General features: G+C 34.0%; 1 protein-coding gene across 9 annotated transcripts in view; it reads left to right on the forward strand.

Moving 5' to 3' along the window:
- The window catches only part of LOC110384263 (protein unc-13 homolog B), a 220,433-nt gene that overhangs the window by 180,650 nt on the left and 22,781 nt on the right, over window positions 1–17,002 (forward strand). For all 9 annotated transcript variants that reach the window (XM_049846689.2, XM_049846687.2, XM_049846688.2 and 6 more), the window contains 3 exons: window positions 807–948; window positions 1,059–1,185; window positions 1,668–1,808. In XM_049846689.2, coding sequence (XP_049702646.2) covers window positions 807–948; window positions 1,059–1,185; window positions 1,668–1,808 — 410 coding nt within the window. The remainder of the gene's footprint in view (window positions 1–806; window positions 949–1,058; window positions 1,186–1,667; window positions 1,809–17,002) is intronic.

The raw sequence follows: 17,002 nt of genomic DNA on the forward strand, positions 1-17,002 counted from the left end.
ATTATAGCATGCCGAATGAAGGACCCCAATTATCCCGAAATTTCTGCCTCTCTACTGTTACTGCCAATAACTTTTCGATTCGTGAAAATTCCAATACCATTAGACTTGATTCCCGCGCATATCTTTATACTTCTTCTTTGAAACTTTCTTCTTGGTCGAAGTTTGCATTAGAAGTTGCGATAATGTAGGCGCTATGTTCAACTTGTTTTAGAAATCGAATTTGGGCATAGATAAAAAGTTTGGTAGTTTGAAGCTAGTGTCTTCTTCTTTGACCCCGACCCGTCTGATCACACGAAACCCCGTTCATAGATTTCCAAGAAATTTTAGCACAGAATGCCTAATTTGGTAAGTAAGGTAGAAGATAGCTTGGTAAGGTTATCTTTAGAGTAATTAAGCGTAAGTTGAGGCTAGCTTTACCCGCTAATACTGCTTCAAGGCGAAGTATGTAACCGCAATGTGTAACATCTCATAAAACATGTACCTTAGTTATGAAACAACCATGAATATGGATGCATATTACTTTCGAAAGATTTACCAGAAATACGTTTGCTCGTATTTACTGAACCATGCCGGAGGGTTTGGAGATATTCTGCTATATTATTTTTATTATACGAAGAGATCCACTGGAGTGGAATATTTGAAATATTATTTCTGTAAGTAAAATATTGGGCTGAAAGTGCCTCTGCATAAGATGCCGCTAAAGTACTAGTCTATAGAGTATGTATGTAAAATATATTATGTTGATTACCTAAATAAAATGATGCAGTATGTAATGATGAAATACTGAATTGGCCCTTCGTGGGCAGTTATCTGTGCTCAAGGCCTCATCGCGAAGGATAAGAGTGGAACTTCAGACCCCTACGTTACCGTCCAAGTGAGCAAAGTGAAGAAGAGAACAAGAACTATGCCTCAGGAATTGAATCCCGTTTGGAACGAAAAGTTTTACTTGTAAGTAGCATGGCAAAATAAAAATGGTTTCTTTATTCCAAACTTTTAATACAGTCACCTCTATATTTATGTACCTACTCTATTCAAATGTATTTTTTTTTGTTCTACAGTGAATGCCATAATTCGTCTGATCGTATCAAAGTGAGAGTATGGGATGAGGACAACGATTTGAAATCAAAATTGAGACAGAAATTGACGAGAGAATCTGATGACTTTTTGGGTCAAACGATCATCGAGGTAAGCTGACTATAGAAACCTTGGTTTTTTGCTTTCTATTAAACTTTATTGATTTTATCTTTGTATGAAACTGAGCGGAATAGGAAAAAGTACGTTGGTAAAGTCATCCATCAACATCAATTTATCATAGTCTTGTCGTTTCCCTGACAAGTGAACTATGATGAAAAGCTTCAGCGGAGTCTAGTCTCATAGGTAATAAATATTTATTAGGGAGCTGAATTTGTTGGTATTTTTATCCCTAGTGGCGATAGAGAGTTCCGTTATCATTATTATTTCCATCACTTCTATTTATTTGATCAACCAGTCATTTAAAAACATTTTCTTGTCAATCATCCTTGTATTTGTCACTGAACTTCGGCCTCAAAGCGATAACTCATAAAGTATTAAGATAGTCTATTTTTGTCCTTGACACATAAAGAATTATGAGAGACAACGTGTCTAAACTTTCTTATAAAAAAAATAACCTTCATTTATTTTAATAGGTACGAACTCTGTCAGGAGAGATGGACGTCTGGTATAACTTGGAGAAGAGAACAGACAAGTCGGCAGTATCCGGAGCCATTAGACTGCATATCAACGTGGAGATCAAGGGAGAGGAGAAGGTGGCACCATATCACGTCCAGGTCAGTGGTAGAACTAGTCAGATGTCAATTACAGGAACACCCCAAAAGGAAAATTTTATTGTATTTAACTTTTATGTGGAACGAAATGACAAACTTCGATTTAAAAACACCAACTTTCCAAATAAATCAGACAAAAATACCGCATACTTTTGCGGCTTCGTAACTTCGACAAACGAAATACGAACAATGTCGTCTATAAAATCGGCGAAATTACAGCCATGGATTCTGAAAGGGCAACGACCTTTGGTAATGTAGTTCATAACATTTGTGCCTTTCGTTGGATTTTATAAACAATGTTTTCCAATTCGCAAGTCAACAGGTTGCTGAGGGCGTTGGCTCCATGCCCCTTGGCCTACAGCCAGCGTGGTCGTAATTACTTGTTATTTAACGCAACTACTGAACTTGACAAACATTATTTGATATTGTTTTGAAATGATTAATTTTGGAGAAAGTGATTGATTGGAACCAATCAAGTTATATTTAACATTCAGTCAGAGTAGGTGTATTTTCACTTTTTATATTTTTATTCTACTCAACCGTTATTGGTTTAGGAGCAAAGTTAAAGGGTATCTTGATTGCCGAAAAACTAAATTATGTATAACACTATATGCCTTCGTATAATACTACAAATCAACTACATTACCTTTCTTCTACCTTCCGCAATACAAAGTTTTTCCAGGAAATAACAACTAAATTCATTTTACCCTATGATACACGGATAAACCAAATAAACACAATGGGTATAGGGAACTGTAGCCTGAAATTGTACCTACGTCAAAATTATACGATAACAAAGTTGTAAAACAGTTTAGCAAAATTCTTCGCAAAATCGGGATACCCAATCAATTTTTGGGTGTATAATTGAATTCACCAGAAGTTCCCAAAAGTTTTGAAACATTTTTCGCTCGAATCGTTCTTTTATATCATCAATTCGAATTACATCGGTCGTTTATTACAGGCTGACTTCAGTTTTGTTAGCATACCATCAAACCTAGTTGTAGAATAGAAAGGTAGCTAGAACCCAGATGCGGGAACAGAATGGACCAACTTTTTGGAATAAATGTGAAAAGTTTGTGTAGCCGGCTAACTAAGCGAAACTGCTGGCTAATGCAAAAGTATAATTTCTTGGTCACATTCGGCCCAAGAGGGGTGTTGGGAGACTGTGGCCAGTTTTGTGATGCAAATAATTTAAGCTGGCTATTTTATGTCGGTTGCGACCTCTCGCGTTGGGAATTTTAATGTTTATTTTCGAGCAAACTTTGGCCAACGAGCAAATTAAAGCTGATGGTATTAAAATTTTCTTTATACAGAATCAAATTGAATGCCTCTTCATTAAAATTTAGTCTGGCTAAGTTTTTTGGCTGAAATAATGTACTTGATGTGATGATTGGCATCCTGTGGTCTAAAAATAAAAAAAAATTTGAAAATGGGATTATTTTGTTTTGATTGATGGTACTAGAAGATTGATTAGTTTACCAACATTTAGCTACATTTTTAATACCGTATTTGCGTTAGATATTGTTAAGGGCAACGCAAATTAAGTATGGTAAACCTTTTTTAACAATGGAAAGATGGAACTATAAGTAAAAAACACTTACATCTTAAAGAATTCTATTTTTAATTATATCAAAGTCTATTGTTAGCAAAACTGTAATATTTATCAAACTTTTCAAGCACGTAAAACCAATAACAAAGCAAGCGGTCAAAAGCCTTGAATCGACGCCCACGTCAAAACCTAAACTTCAACAAAAATAATGAGACAGCAATAAATCTTTGAGTCAACAATGAATTGCTTTTCGAAAATAAATGCACCTCAATAGATAACAATACAATAGGTTTCGACATTTTTACACAATATGAAGGTATAACGGAACACGGTCCTCGTTACGGTAAAGTTTTAGGTAACTTCTTGCTTCACATTTTTTATTAAAGCCAGAACTTTGAATTTGGTCCTATTTATTCCTAAACATGTTTAAGTGAATAGTAATTATATGTTTATTTCAACCAAATACTAAATTGGTTTCTATGTTTACGCTCACAAGCTATTTACATGCCAAAATGCTGAAGTCAACATTTTACGATGATAAATCTTTTACTGGGAAAATAGAACTTCATTTATAGATAACATCAGTCTTGTTAAATCTACAAAGACCTCGATTCCATCCGTAATAGGTATGGCTCTTAGTAGATGTCAAGTCTTGAGCTTACTCAGAATTTAATTTCAATTTGAAGCACGCTTTCAAATCAATTTTTAAGAAGGGATTTTCGTAAGAATTTTTGCTTACAAGGATTTTCTACTTTGCTGGTGTTTTATATCTTAAATGAATTTTGTGTCAATGCCCTGATATTTTAGCTTCCGAAAAACAGATAAGGGATATAAAACCTTGTTATTAATGCCTATTTAATTAATTTAAAAGCCCTTTAGCCTAATAATCTTTACAAAATAGCCCAAGGTTATTTACTGAAACATTATTAGACCCTCAAACTAGACGAGACAATATTTAATTTACACTTAATTAATTTACTAAGACTTATGTGAACAAGTTTGGTACATTAATGACATGTTATGTAACGTCGTCTCTAATGAAAATGGTTGACGCTTGCATGAAATTACATGAGACTATTAATTAAAGTTAAATGAAGCTGAGTAAAAATGTTTTAGTGACGTTAGTTTTGACATTTTTGGCTCGAAATATTTTTGATGAAACTAATTTATTAGGTTTCCCGGGTAACTGGGTTAAGGAGGTCAGATAGGTCCAGTCGTTTCTTGTAAAAACACTGGCACTCAGATGCATCCGGTCAAACGGGAAACCGGCTCCAACATATTTGGGAAAAGGCTAGGCAGATGATGATTTATTGTGTTTACAATAAATCATCATCTGCCTAGCCAATTTTGAACAGAAAAGGATTAAGTAAAATTATTTGAATTTCCAGGAAGCTTTATTTAAATCAAATATTTGAATACGTTAGTGAAAATATATCGTATTGTTCAAAATACAGGTCAAGCTATAAAGTTGAAACCAGGAAACTGCAAAGAACATTTTGTGGTGCACCAAAATTCAGTTACAAACAACATAACGAGATAAAACGCAAAAGTTACAATAGAATAACGTTAGTGGGATGCAGTTAGACAAATTGTAAGCTTTCAGATTTTACTAGCGCTATGCAGTGTACTAGAAACTTTATATGGTAAATATATGCGGGAAGTTAGACTCCAGTACTGTTAGTGTAAATCTTACATGCTTGAAACCAAAACTCTGATGATAAACCAATAGAGAAAAGATATGCTATTACTGTTACAGCCGTTTTATCATCCCACTGCTGGGCACAGGCCTCCTCTCACACGGAGAAAGATAGAGATTTAATCACCACGCTTGCTCAATGCGGGTTGGTGATTTTAGACTATAGTCGAGGTTTCCTCAAGATGTTTTCCTTCACCTTTCTATCAGCCGTTGGTGTCCAAGATATACTTAGAAAGTACATACAAAGTTAGAAAAGTTCCATTGGTACTTGCCTGACCTGGAATCGAACCTACACCCACATACTCGAGAGGTTGGTTCTTTACCCTCTAGGCGACTTACGACAATACATATACTTCCTAAACATTTGTAAAATATACTTTTCAGAAGTTAAAACACGAAGTCTGGGTTGTGTTTGAATATCAAATATTGAATTTAGTAGGTACTTTTGCCAGTTATCTCGCTTTAATTTTGAGTTAGTATTGTATTCAATTGGTTAAGGTTATGTTGACTAAAAAGGTTGTCGACATCATCAATTCTGTTAGTTGGTTTAACTAATTTACAGGCTAAGCCATAGAAGCCTAGAATAAAGTTATAATTTTGCAAGTATTATTTAGTTTGAAATTTTAATTATAACATTGCCCTTCTTGTTAATTTATTCCCCTATTGTTTCGTGGTTGATTTTGCTATCAATACAGTCTAGAGACAATTATATTACCAAGATGATGTTAAGTACAACGAAACACACAAATATCTCCCGATTAAACATCTTATTGTGAGAACAATATAAAACATTTTTTCAATAATTAATTATGTAGTCCATCTCATTTCATCTCAATACTTCCTATGTTAAGTTACATCTCTAAAAATCACAACCCGGGTCAAAACAGTTGGGCAAAAAACACAATCCTTAAACTTCGTGACTTCCCTACTAGGTAAAATCCAATATTATTAAAAGTTGCGCCATCGGCCGGCTAAGAGTTTCTTTTTCACATTATACGGAGTTCTGCTTTCAGATTTTTAATAGAAAAATAACACGGTTTGGGCTTGTTTCCCTGAGGGGTTGGGCTTAACCGTGGAAAGGCAATTGATCTATTTAAAACTGATTATAATTTTTATGGGATAGAATAATGTCTTGTAATGTTTGAAGTTTACATGAATACTCATACTATTCTTAATTATAAATTGTTTATGAACATAAGTCTACATTGTCAATTCTACCTAAGCAGGGGTTTGAATTGAATCTGATAAATGTCGTGATCATATTCATACCTAGTTGACAACGAAGTGCAAAAAAGGTTTTTTTTTTCAAAGTGAATGCTGTTCGTATTTTACTTTTTTATATTAAAATAAGACCTTTTTTAACGTATTGACAGACCCTTCTCGGGTTATCGGACTGACGCGCGGCTCCTGTGAGGTTTAGTGTAAATCCTTGCAAGTAGATAAGGTGTTGTTTTATCTTATATTCTTGTTTCAAACATACACCAACGTTATGGTATATTTAGTAAAAATTACTTAACAAATACGAGGTTCTCAAACTATCATAAAACAAATTAAATACCAAAAAAAAACACAAAAAAACTTGCAAACTGCGATCAAAATTCCCAAGTTAAAACTTTCAGTCTGAAAATTAATGACAGCCATTAGATTATAATAAGTAACGCTTCAACTCGCATTAGAATTATGCTAAACAGAATATATTGCTCCACCAAAGTCTGATAATATGAAATTAAAATTTCAAACTATTGTTAGCTTGAGTTTGCTTTAAATTATTCTCAGCTCGCTAGTAAAACGAAGCACTGTTTGTGATGAAAATAAAGTAGTTTGAAGTACGTTCAAAACTGTAGGAATATAAAGACGAACACTCTAGACATAAAGAAAATAGGGATCGCTATTATCTAGGAAAAGTTTTCCCGTTTGAAGAACTAGTTTGAAGTGTTTTTGGCGTAATTGCTTATGAAATTTATTGAGATAGAGTGAGCTTCATTTGAAAAGAATTAGAACTTTTAATACTGGAACTTAATAATTTTGAGATCGATCTTTCGTAATAAGTGCTTAATTTTTTTTCTATACTTAAACTTAAAACCTTCTTACTGACGATATCGTTAGACTTAATTAGTGAGCTTCATTTGTTTGTCTCTAATTATGTATTTTTTCTAGTTACTGTAGTTAACTAAACAAAAATGCTTCGCTCACATAAAGTCACTAACTAACCCTAGTTCTAAAACAAAATTAGTTAAAAACTGTAATTCCCTCCCGTGTAATGTAAAAGAGTTAACGTTTGATGAGCAAAATTTCTAAAACTAGGTAACTACTGTTCCGTAGTTACGTAGGGTTACACCTGTTTTAAATTGCGTATGATGGTTGGTGGGTTGTTATAAAACGTTTGTGTAAGTGTGTGGGAGTGTATGTGAGTGTATGTGTGTGTATGTGTGTGAGTGTGTGGGAGTGTATGTATGTGAGTCTGCAAGACTGTGATGATACAGGTAAAGTGTACTTTAGTACATTATGTCTATCCTCTAGGAATGTGTGTTTTGTACTGACTTTTACCAGCAAAATTGCTATATTTTGTACCACAGTATATTTTAGTGACATACGTTAACCAGCTATATAAAAGAGGCAAAACTAATTATACCTTAATTTTTTCTTCAATTTTATTGTCACGTAGCATAGAAAGACTATCGCAGTCGCCTCAAAATCCATTTTTATACAATCATACAAAAATCTCTTCAACTTTTTTCGGGAAAAATAATACGCCATTTAATAGGCAGTGGGCATGTTAATTAGATAAATAGATAATTAAGAATCTAGTGAGGTTGTTTAAAATTTAAATTATCAAGAGGGAAATTTATAATACCTAGAATCTAACTTATTGCCTTCTCGTAGTTTCCAGCAGTCTATGCAGGTGTTAAGTTACAGAGCAGGCTAAAGGGATTACTTAGTTTGCAAGCACTAGCGTTTGCTTCCTTCCTATATTAATATAATTCTAACGGCTTAGTTTCTAAGAAGATTTACTGGAGCTTCATATTAAAATGTTACGCAATGTTATTTAATATGGTTCTCTTTATCATCTTTTTATAAAAACTGACACGTCAAATCTATATATAGCTATGTAAAGAAAGGTTGTTCGTTATACTGCTAAAATGGAACGGAAGAAAGGCTGAACCGATTTGGGTGAAGATTGGTGGGGATTGATAGGAGTAGTTTTTAAATTCATCAGAGTACAGAAAGTAGTTCACTCGGGACTTAGTAAAAACCTCGAATGGAACCTGCATTTAAAGGTACTGTAGTACCAATAGACATTATTGTAAATTACACCATTTGTGTCGGACTGTCCATAATTTACTAACCACTGCAATACCCTATAATGTTTCATTTCTTAGCAAAGTATTTCTCATTAAGCTATCAGTACCTCGGAAGGTAATTTAGACTTCAGACTAAGATAAAATACCTCGCTTCTAAGTATAAAATGTTCCACAAAGTATTAAGATAAATCCTTTGATCAACCTTTTCATTGCCGGCTGTAAGAACCGTAGTTACTGATCTTTACGATGTTTTTACTCTTAGGTACCTGTAATAAGAGTTGTTATTACTGCGTTAGCAAACATGCTTAGGGTTTTGTTCATGGAGTTCATAAAACACAGGATGGGTATGAGTGAGTGAAAGTAATGAGCTTGGTTATATAGTAGGACCTTTGGCCACAGACTTAGTAAAGAGGAATAGAAGTAGGTAATGATAAGGTCATCATACTAAGTATGTTACTTTTTGTTTGGTTTATATTGCCCATGGTATACTAGGGTATAACTTAATGTCATAAATTTTGGCCTCATTTTTGGTCGAGAAATCATCAGACCGCTCTGGGTGCAGTGAGAGGGAGTAACAGATTTTTATAAACTCAAATTCACCCTTGTTCCATCTGCACCCCTTTGTGAACTGCAGTTATGATATCTCTTTCGAACACACCCGCTTTCAGTCTTAAGCCCTAAGGGATCCTGCAATTCGCTGGTTGCTATTCTAAATTATAATTTCCGAACCAAGATCAAACGTTATGCCATCTATGATATCCCCAGGCTACATTATATAGGACCCATATTACATAAGTATCTCCTGACAGGTCTGACCGGTTTAACATCACAGCTTTCACTCCCAAACCGCGGAGATTGCTTTAGCGTACCGATTTAACTACGTCCATCACACCTGTAGCTATAACTATGTTGTGTCCTCAAAGGATTGTGACTAACTGGCCAGAGGGAAGATCAATTGGCTTACGAAGTTAGTTTGTGTTCGGTTACGGCTTAGAGTGATCAATGTCAGCAACGATTCTATGAAAAATCGGTACACAGGAAAAATATTCCCATTTGAGTTGTAGATTTTTCATGGAATAGATTTCAATAACAAGCTTTGGGTGTGTAGGGATTTTCATACCGGGATTTTCCGAACCATTTAGATTCTCCAGTTGGGTTTACGTAATTCTGATAAATGGGATATGCACCTGAGGATCTGGTTGCATCACTTCTTCCTTCAAAATAAAGTCACGTTACATGTTAGAATTTCAACCTTTATTCTTTCAAAAGAATAATGTACTTTTTCACGGGTATTTGGACTGAAAACGATACTATTAAATATACATACAAGCATGTGCTTTTAATGACTTGCTACCTCCACTTTCAACCACGTTCACCTCCCTCAATTATCCCATTTAAAACTACGTACAGCACAGACTTAGTACCTTCAAGCATTATAACCACTTACTAAGGCAATTGCCTCACAAAGCGCGCAGTGTCGCACGCCAACTTTTAATTGCATTACTTTACCGTAACGAGGGCCAGTGTTATACTTTTTAGGGTTCCTTACACGTGAGTAAAAAGCCGTTTTGCTCCTACAATGGAAAGTTTGTAATAGGTTTTGTTTGGGTATCGCTTTTGATAGGTGTTGCTAAAGTGTTTTCGTGTAGACACACTAAAATTGTTTGGGAACTTGTAATTCTAGTATTCTTAGAGCTTTTGTCCTAAAAAGCCTTTAAACTTAACTTAGCAACGAGATTTTTAATAATAGGATATCATAATTTTCTAATTCATACCAAGACATTAACTAAAAAAAATTGCAGTGAATTGAGAAACCTCTTTTACAAATAGATAAATTATATTTTTTGCATAACCCCATATTTGATTGGTATTTAAAAACTTAAGTACGTCTCAAGTTATATATCTTTTCTTCTAATCCTTATTTAGTTTGACCTTGATTTTAAGAGCCGCCTCCATCGTGTCAGTCTGATCAAAGGTTCCTTAGACATCATCAAAGCTCTCTAAATGAAAGTAGGTATTTATCTAGAAGTAGGCCTTTTGTTATAATTCCGTCCACGTGGACAGTTTATCCTAAACACGTGGACAAAACAAAAGGTTATTTATTGTTTTGTTAAGAGCACTTAGCCTAATAAAGATTTAATAGAAATTTCAGCAGAAGTAAGTTCTTATTATCTGAGAAACAACGCGTGGAGTTTCTCGTTATCTTACGGAACTTTATTTTGAGTTTTGACTAACAGAAACGTGATAACTGTCAAAGTTTTGTATGTTAAAACTTTTTTATCTCTCTTGTGAAAATAAAATTACTTAAGCTTTTAAAAATAATTCTCAGACTTTCACAACTAATTAATAAAAGCATTTTAAAAGGACAAAATGAAATATCCGTAATATCTTCCGAAATGATAACGAAGATACAATTTTAAAGTATAAATATTCAATAAGAGACAACGAGAGCCAATCAAAGTTGCAAATTGATATAAAACATCAAAAGATAAAACATGTGTTTCGTATTTTCGACACAATTGGAAAACACTTGCCGAATATACAAAATGCTGGTGGTACAATAAAGGAAATAAACGAACCAATTATAAAATTGCGTAACAGCTGAAAATACGGGATCTCACTGAAATTCACACTCCATTTAACTGTACTTAAACTTTTGTAAATTTAATTAATGACACTGTTAAATTACCTACTGTGGAAACTTCGTCTATTAAAAATCATGATAATCGTGTTTTCCGGTATGTATTTTAAGTACCAGTATGTATATACTGTTATGTGGATTGATAGTCAAAATGATTGGCTTAACTTGATATGTACCTACAATACCAAGTCCGGTATTGCAAAATTTTGGTAAGTTCAAAATAAAAAATCTTATGTAATGCAACTAATTCTGAATATTATCAGGTTTAGGCTCTATAGCAAAGTTTTTATATCTACTGTGAGAATGTCATAAGCTGCTAAATTAACTAGTTGCTTGCTATGTAATGCTCGGTTCGTATGGGAAATCATACATGCCTTACATGTAACCTTACATCGCTACCTTACACTAACATTTAATTTACAACCAGAGCTATAAATTCTTTGACATTATTGTCTTCTAAATGAAAACACATTAAATCCACGTTAAAAATACAGAACTTATCAACTAAATAGAACAAAAAATAGGCCTTTTGACCAGCTATAATTAAAGTAAATCGTTCATTACTCCAACTATCCACTGCCATTCTGAACAATCGCTTTGCCCTCCATCTTAGCTCCCTGTAATTTGAAGGGAACCTTTAACTTCTATTACATTACGGAATTCGTGCTATAGAACTTTGTTTTTAGTGAAGGTCAAATAGGGCAAAGTTGATTACTTACTTTTAAGTTCTTTATATATCTTTGGTTTCAATTTTAGAACCTTATAATAAGGTATAGACAGCATATCGACCTAACGCAATCTGTCAAATTTCTTCAATAGATTTTCAACCTTATCACAGTAGTTGAAGGTTAATGTTCCATTGGTATTAGAGAGATTCGGATATTTTGACCTACTGGGTGAGTTTTGTTTGATCTACTGACCGTCTGTAAGTTTTGTTAATTATTTAAAAAACGTAAAAATAAATAGTCGTTTCTGTACTTAAGTAACATTATGAATTAAACTACTATACAAATAAATAATCTAACAACATCTGGCAACACTGAAAACGAGCAGAATATAGAGGTACTTTAGAAAAGGCCAAGCAGATGAGACCAACAAAATTTTCTCATTCACTCTTATAAAAACTTGAGTGTTGATATCTTGCAGGCTTCCAAAGAATTAATGGCGTACCCTACGTTTTCCTCATACTTAACATCTATGGGTATTTTTACGTGCGAAACTACCCCATTTAAAGATGATGGCGTAGCTAAGTATATATCGCGTACGTGCAAATATGCTTTTGCTTTTTCGACAGCCTTTTTAGAGGGTCGGAAGTTGAGATGTGTATTTTTAGGGGCGTAAGATTATGTTTTAATTTTGTCGTATTTTTCTTCTCTATATTGGTACTGCAACAAAAGGTTTAGTAATGATAAAATTTTGACTTTAAAACATACAGTAAAGAGTCAGTCAAGGATAACCAATTCTTTAACTGATTTTATGCAAGTGAAAATGAGCCATTCTCTAGATTTCGGATTGTACTTCCTTCCTACAAAGGTTTTCGTCATATTTTCCTTCAACCTCACAGCCCCATAAAAACCCATCAAAAATGTTTCTCACGTATAAAGTGCAAGACAGATGTAGTAATTGACGACTCTTGCCACTCAAAATTTTCACAAAGGGCCTTCCTAATAGGTACTTTTTATGAAGTCTTCCGCTGACCGAACAAAAACGAAGGAAAAATCCGCCATATTTGAGAGCTGTTTTACGATCGTACTAAAGCTTGGGTGGTATGGGAATGTATAAAAATATTATCTATGTCTATACTGATATTATGAAGTGGAATAATCTGTATGTTTGTTTGTAATTATTAAACTCAGAATTTTGCTGGACCGATTTTAAAAATTTTTTCACCATTACGAAGCTACATTAACAAGTAACATCGGCTATATTTTATCCCGGTATGGGCAGTAGTTCCCACGGGATACGAGTGAAAACGGCTAATCCTATCCTTTCTACTAATATTATAAATGTGAAAGTTTGTGAGAATGAATGGATGCATGTTTGTTATTCTTTCCAGCAAAAACGCCTGGACTGATTTGCTTGAAATTTGGTACGTATGTAGGTCGGTGATATCCTGGATTAACACATAGGCTACTTTTTATCAACACACCACGCGGGCGAAGCCGCGGGCGGAAGCTAGTACATTGATAAAATCGGGATAATGTTGAGCGGTATTTAGAAATACCGCGGCTGTCTGGGATTCATCGCGTGCAAGGCATTTCGCGATTATCGACGCTCCATTAGCTTCGCCTGGCTGCGAGGAAATAAAAGTATGGGGTTTCTTTAAGCTGAATTATGTTGGTTAAATATTATTGTACGCTTTGGTTAATAATGTGGGAATTTTGAATACAGGAGTAACAGTTTTCAAATACTTGTGAGATGCCGGCAGAATAGTATGGAAGGAGAAAACATGCTGCGCCGACCCCAAATAAAATTGGGATAAGGGTAGGAGGATGATGAATAACCGTTTTCAAATCTACACAAACGGTCCACTTTTTTATGGTCAACTTCAGACCTGTCGAAGTTGACAATCTGGAATACATTTAGAAATCAATTTGGGATTACCTACGCCTTTAATTTCCGAAAAGCCTTAGAACCCCAAGTCAACAAGTCCGCGTTATTTATTCTACAGACAAAGGTGAACAGGTTTCCGCTCTGGTTGCCAAAACCAGGCCAAAGCAAATTTGTCGCTAAGGGACTTAAAAGATTAATGTACCTTAATTTCCTAAGCAATAAATTGCTGGAAAAACATGACTGTTCCGCATATTTTATGGGTCCACAATGTCATCTGGCGAATTAATAATATTTTGTTTTCGAAACACGTCTTCACCTGACAACACCTGGGAACTTACTTTGGGTAATTGTTTAACAATTTATTCTGGTTTCTCTCCCTCAGTACTTAACTAAATTGATAAATAACTAAACTAAATTTTAAGCCTATATTTACCTACGACAACATAAATAAATCTTTCAGTAAATAAACAGCCTCATGCGTGTGTTAAGTTACTTAAAATATACCTAAAGATAGACAACATAAAAATAAAAAAAACAGCCCCATAACTACGCTTAGTAGCTAAGTATTTACCTATGAATTACCCATAAAGTCATTTACAAAACCTTCAAAGAAAATCAAGGTCACCAACAGACTGGCAGTTAATAAAAACAAGCCATAAATACTGTATTGACAACTCAGTCGTATAGTTCCGAGTTACAAATAACTTCCCGCCATTTGTTCTCGGGGGTATCGTTAGAGAATGGCTAAAGAACTGCTATAGTGTTAGACTGGTGACAGGTTAATGTACCATTGTAAACTAGGAACTACAAAGCGTTCGTTGTGACGTCACCTTTGCCGTCGGATCCGAAAAGCATACAACAGCATTTTGAATGAGTAAGTGCGTTTAGACGAAGTAACAAAGAGATCTAGAACGCAATTCTAGATCTAACAGAATTCTTATCAAATGAGGTTAGAAAAAACTACGAAATAATATTTTGCCTTAAATCTCTAGGAATATATTTTTCAAAGGACTATTTTTTAAATCTACTTTTTTCTTACATAAACCAATTTATTCTCTAGACTTTTAAAAGTCCTTGATTTTGTTGTCAGGAGAGGGTAATAAATAATTAACTAATTAAGTGTGAGAAAAATATTTTGTATAGCTTTTAAGAAAATAACAAGATTTTTGTTGAAGACACAATCATTTAGACTAAAAAGGCTTGAATATAAGTAGATACTACGAATCCCGAAATCCAGAAAAAAAATAACCTATCATAAGAATGAGCACTCTAGCAACCAATCAGCAAATATGATGAATAATTAAATAAATTGGATTGACACCGAAGTCTTCTGGGAACCAAAATGGGCCAGCAACTCGTTCCAGCTCTATTTATGACTATTGCATTTTCATAATAATATTACCAGCTAAGAAACCAACGTAGTTAGGATGAAATTCCACTTACTTGCGTTCAACTGGCATGTAACACAAAGGCACGTATCAAGTATTATAATATCTACATAGCTACGTACTCGTAGGTACATACGATCATAACTTTTTCCACGCTGTATTCAGATTTGTATTCATATCTTGTTACGAAATAGAAATCTGTATCACAAGACAGCACACGGTATAGATAGTTCAACTCAGATTTGCGCGCGGCCCTATGTGTGCGTCGGCTTGTAAATATACAACTTTCATTCGTGTGACAGTGACGTCGTCCGAGCATGACGTGTTCTTATCGCTTTTTCTTTTGGGTACAGTCGTTTACGAAAATACTAATTATTCACGGAGAAATTATTAAGGAGTCAAGTAAAGCGTTTCAAAAAATGAAACAACTTTCAAAGCTTTTTATTATTATTAAATATGGTTTTTCAATATTTTCTCATACGTCTCAAATTGACATTAACAGCATCTAAGAAATAAATGAGGTGAAATATCTAAGATGAATTAAATACTCCTTACATATTTTCTAGCTCGGGGTACGCGGACAATAAATAAAAGTGTGGACTAAGAATGTAAAAAGAGGTATAATCTAGTATAATAATGTAAACAAAATGTGTGGGGAATTAAAAAAAAATTATATTGCTTCGCATAATGTCGACCAAAATAAGACGGAAATAATGAAACTCATAAATGAACGTTTAAGTCAAATTGATGAAGGGATGTGGTGAGAGGGGTAATACTTGTCGACATGTACAAAAGAAATCAAAAGAAGAATACTATAGACATTTTGACATGGAGTCAGAATTTATAATTCACCTTGGAGAGTAGCGAATCCGAAAAATCATCATTTCATTTTACAAGTAGCGATTCATAATCATTATAAATAAATAAACATTAAATTACATAATAGCTGTTTTTCTTTAAACACCCGTATACAACCCCTAAATAACTGTATTGCACCCGATTGTACCTCTTGTCACGCACACAAAGTCACTGTATATGTACAAGGGTTACCCACACATAAGGCCGCGCGCACGACTGAGTTGAACTTACTATACACAAAAACGTGTTAGATTGGCAGAACATGATCCAAAAAGACTTTGTTTTTTTCCAAAGAAATCTGAACACAAATTGCTAAAGTTATTATGTTATCTTCCGTGATTTTTTCACACCTTTGGTTTTGTATGTGCTCCATTTTGATTCTGCACACGGCTCCGTAAGCTATTTGTATTTTGTGCCTTCATACACAAAATTTTCTCTCAGCTACATTTTGCTATGCGGGTTTTCCTAGGGGACTAAAGGTTGACACACTTTGTCCGACCGTGTAATTAGGTAAACCACTGTGCATCACACGAACGGTTAATTGCATATAAAGAGAATAAGCAATTAAACTGTAATTAGGTTTTAACCAGATAGAAATTAAGTAGATTTAATTTAAACTTTTTGAATAAAATCTGTTTTAGATTGCTAACTTTACGTTTATTCACGATAGTTCCTAAAATTGCAATGTAATAAAATTTAAAAAAGTTTCCGCATTGGACATAAGTTTGATATTGCTACAAAATTGACAAACAATGGTAGGCAATACCAATTTATTATCAAACCATCCAGAAATTCCGTACAAGACCTATGTATCTAAGGTTTTGTTTCGCTTACAGTAACTGTAGTAAAAGCTTTTGTGAAATCTGTAAAAAGTTTTTCAGGTCCGAGTTGGTACCTATTTGTCTTTGTCAGATCCATGCGAGATTTTCTATTCAGGCTACCTGCAAATTAAGTGCTTATTTTGAACAAATATGTGGTTCAATTTACACAATGAAATATTATTTAAATACAACATTATGTTATAAACTGAAGATAAAATAATGTCATCAGTATATTAGGGGAATAATATAAGCCTCTATAACGACCCTAATCTCAAATTTATGTGTGAATTTGGGTTATTTCGGTACCAAATCGCTCGCAGCGGGCGTTTGGATACCACGATAATTCAATTTAGGGTTTGTTTCTCTTATAGACTTGTTACATAAAATTG

Source organism: Helicoverpa armigera, chromosome 17 (assembly GCF_030705265.1).
Source record: "Helicoverpa armigera isolate CAAS_96S chromosome 17, ASM3070526v1, whole genome shotgun sequence".
In the NCBI taxonomy this organism is placed as follows: Eukaryota; Metazoa; Arthropoda; class Insecta; order Lepidoptera; family Noctuidae; genus Helicoverpa; species Helicoverpa armigera.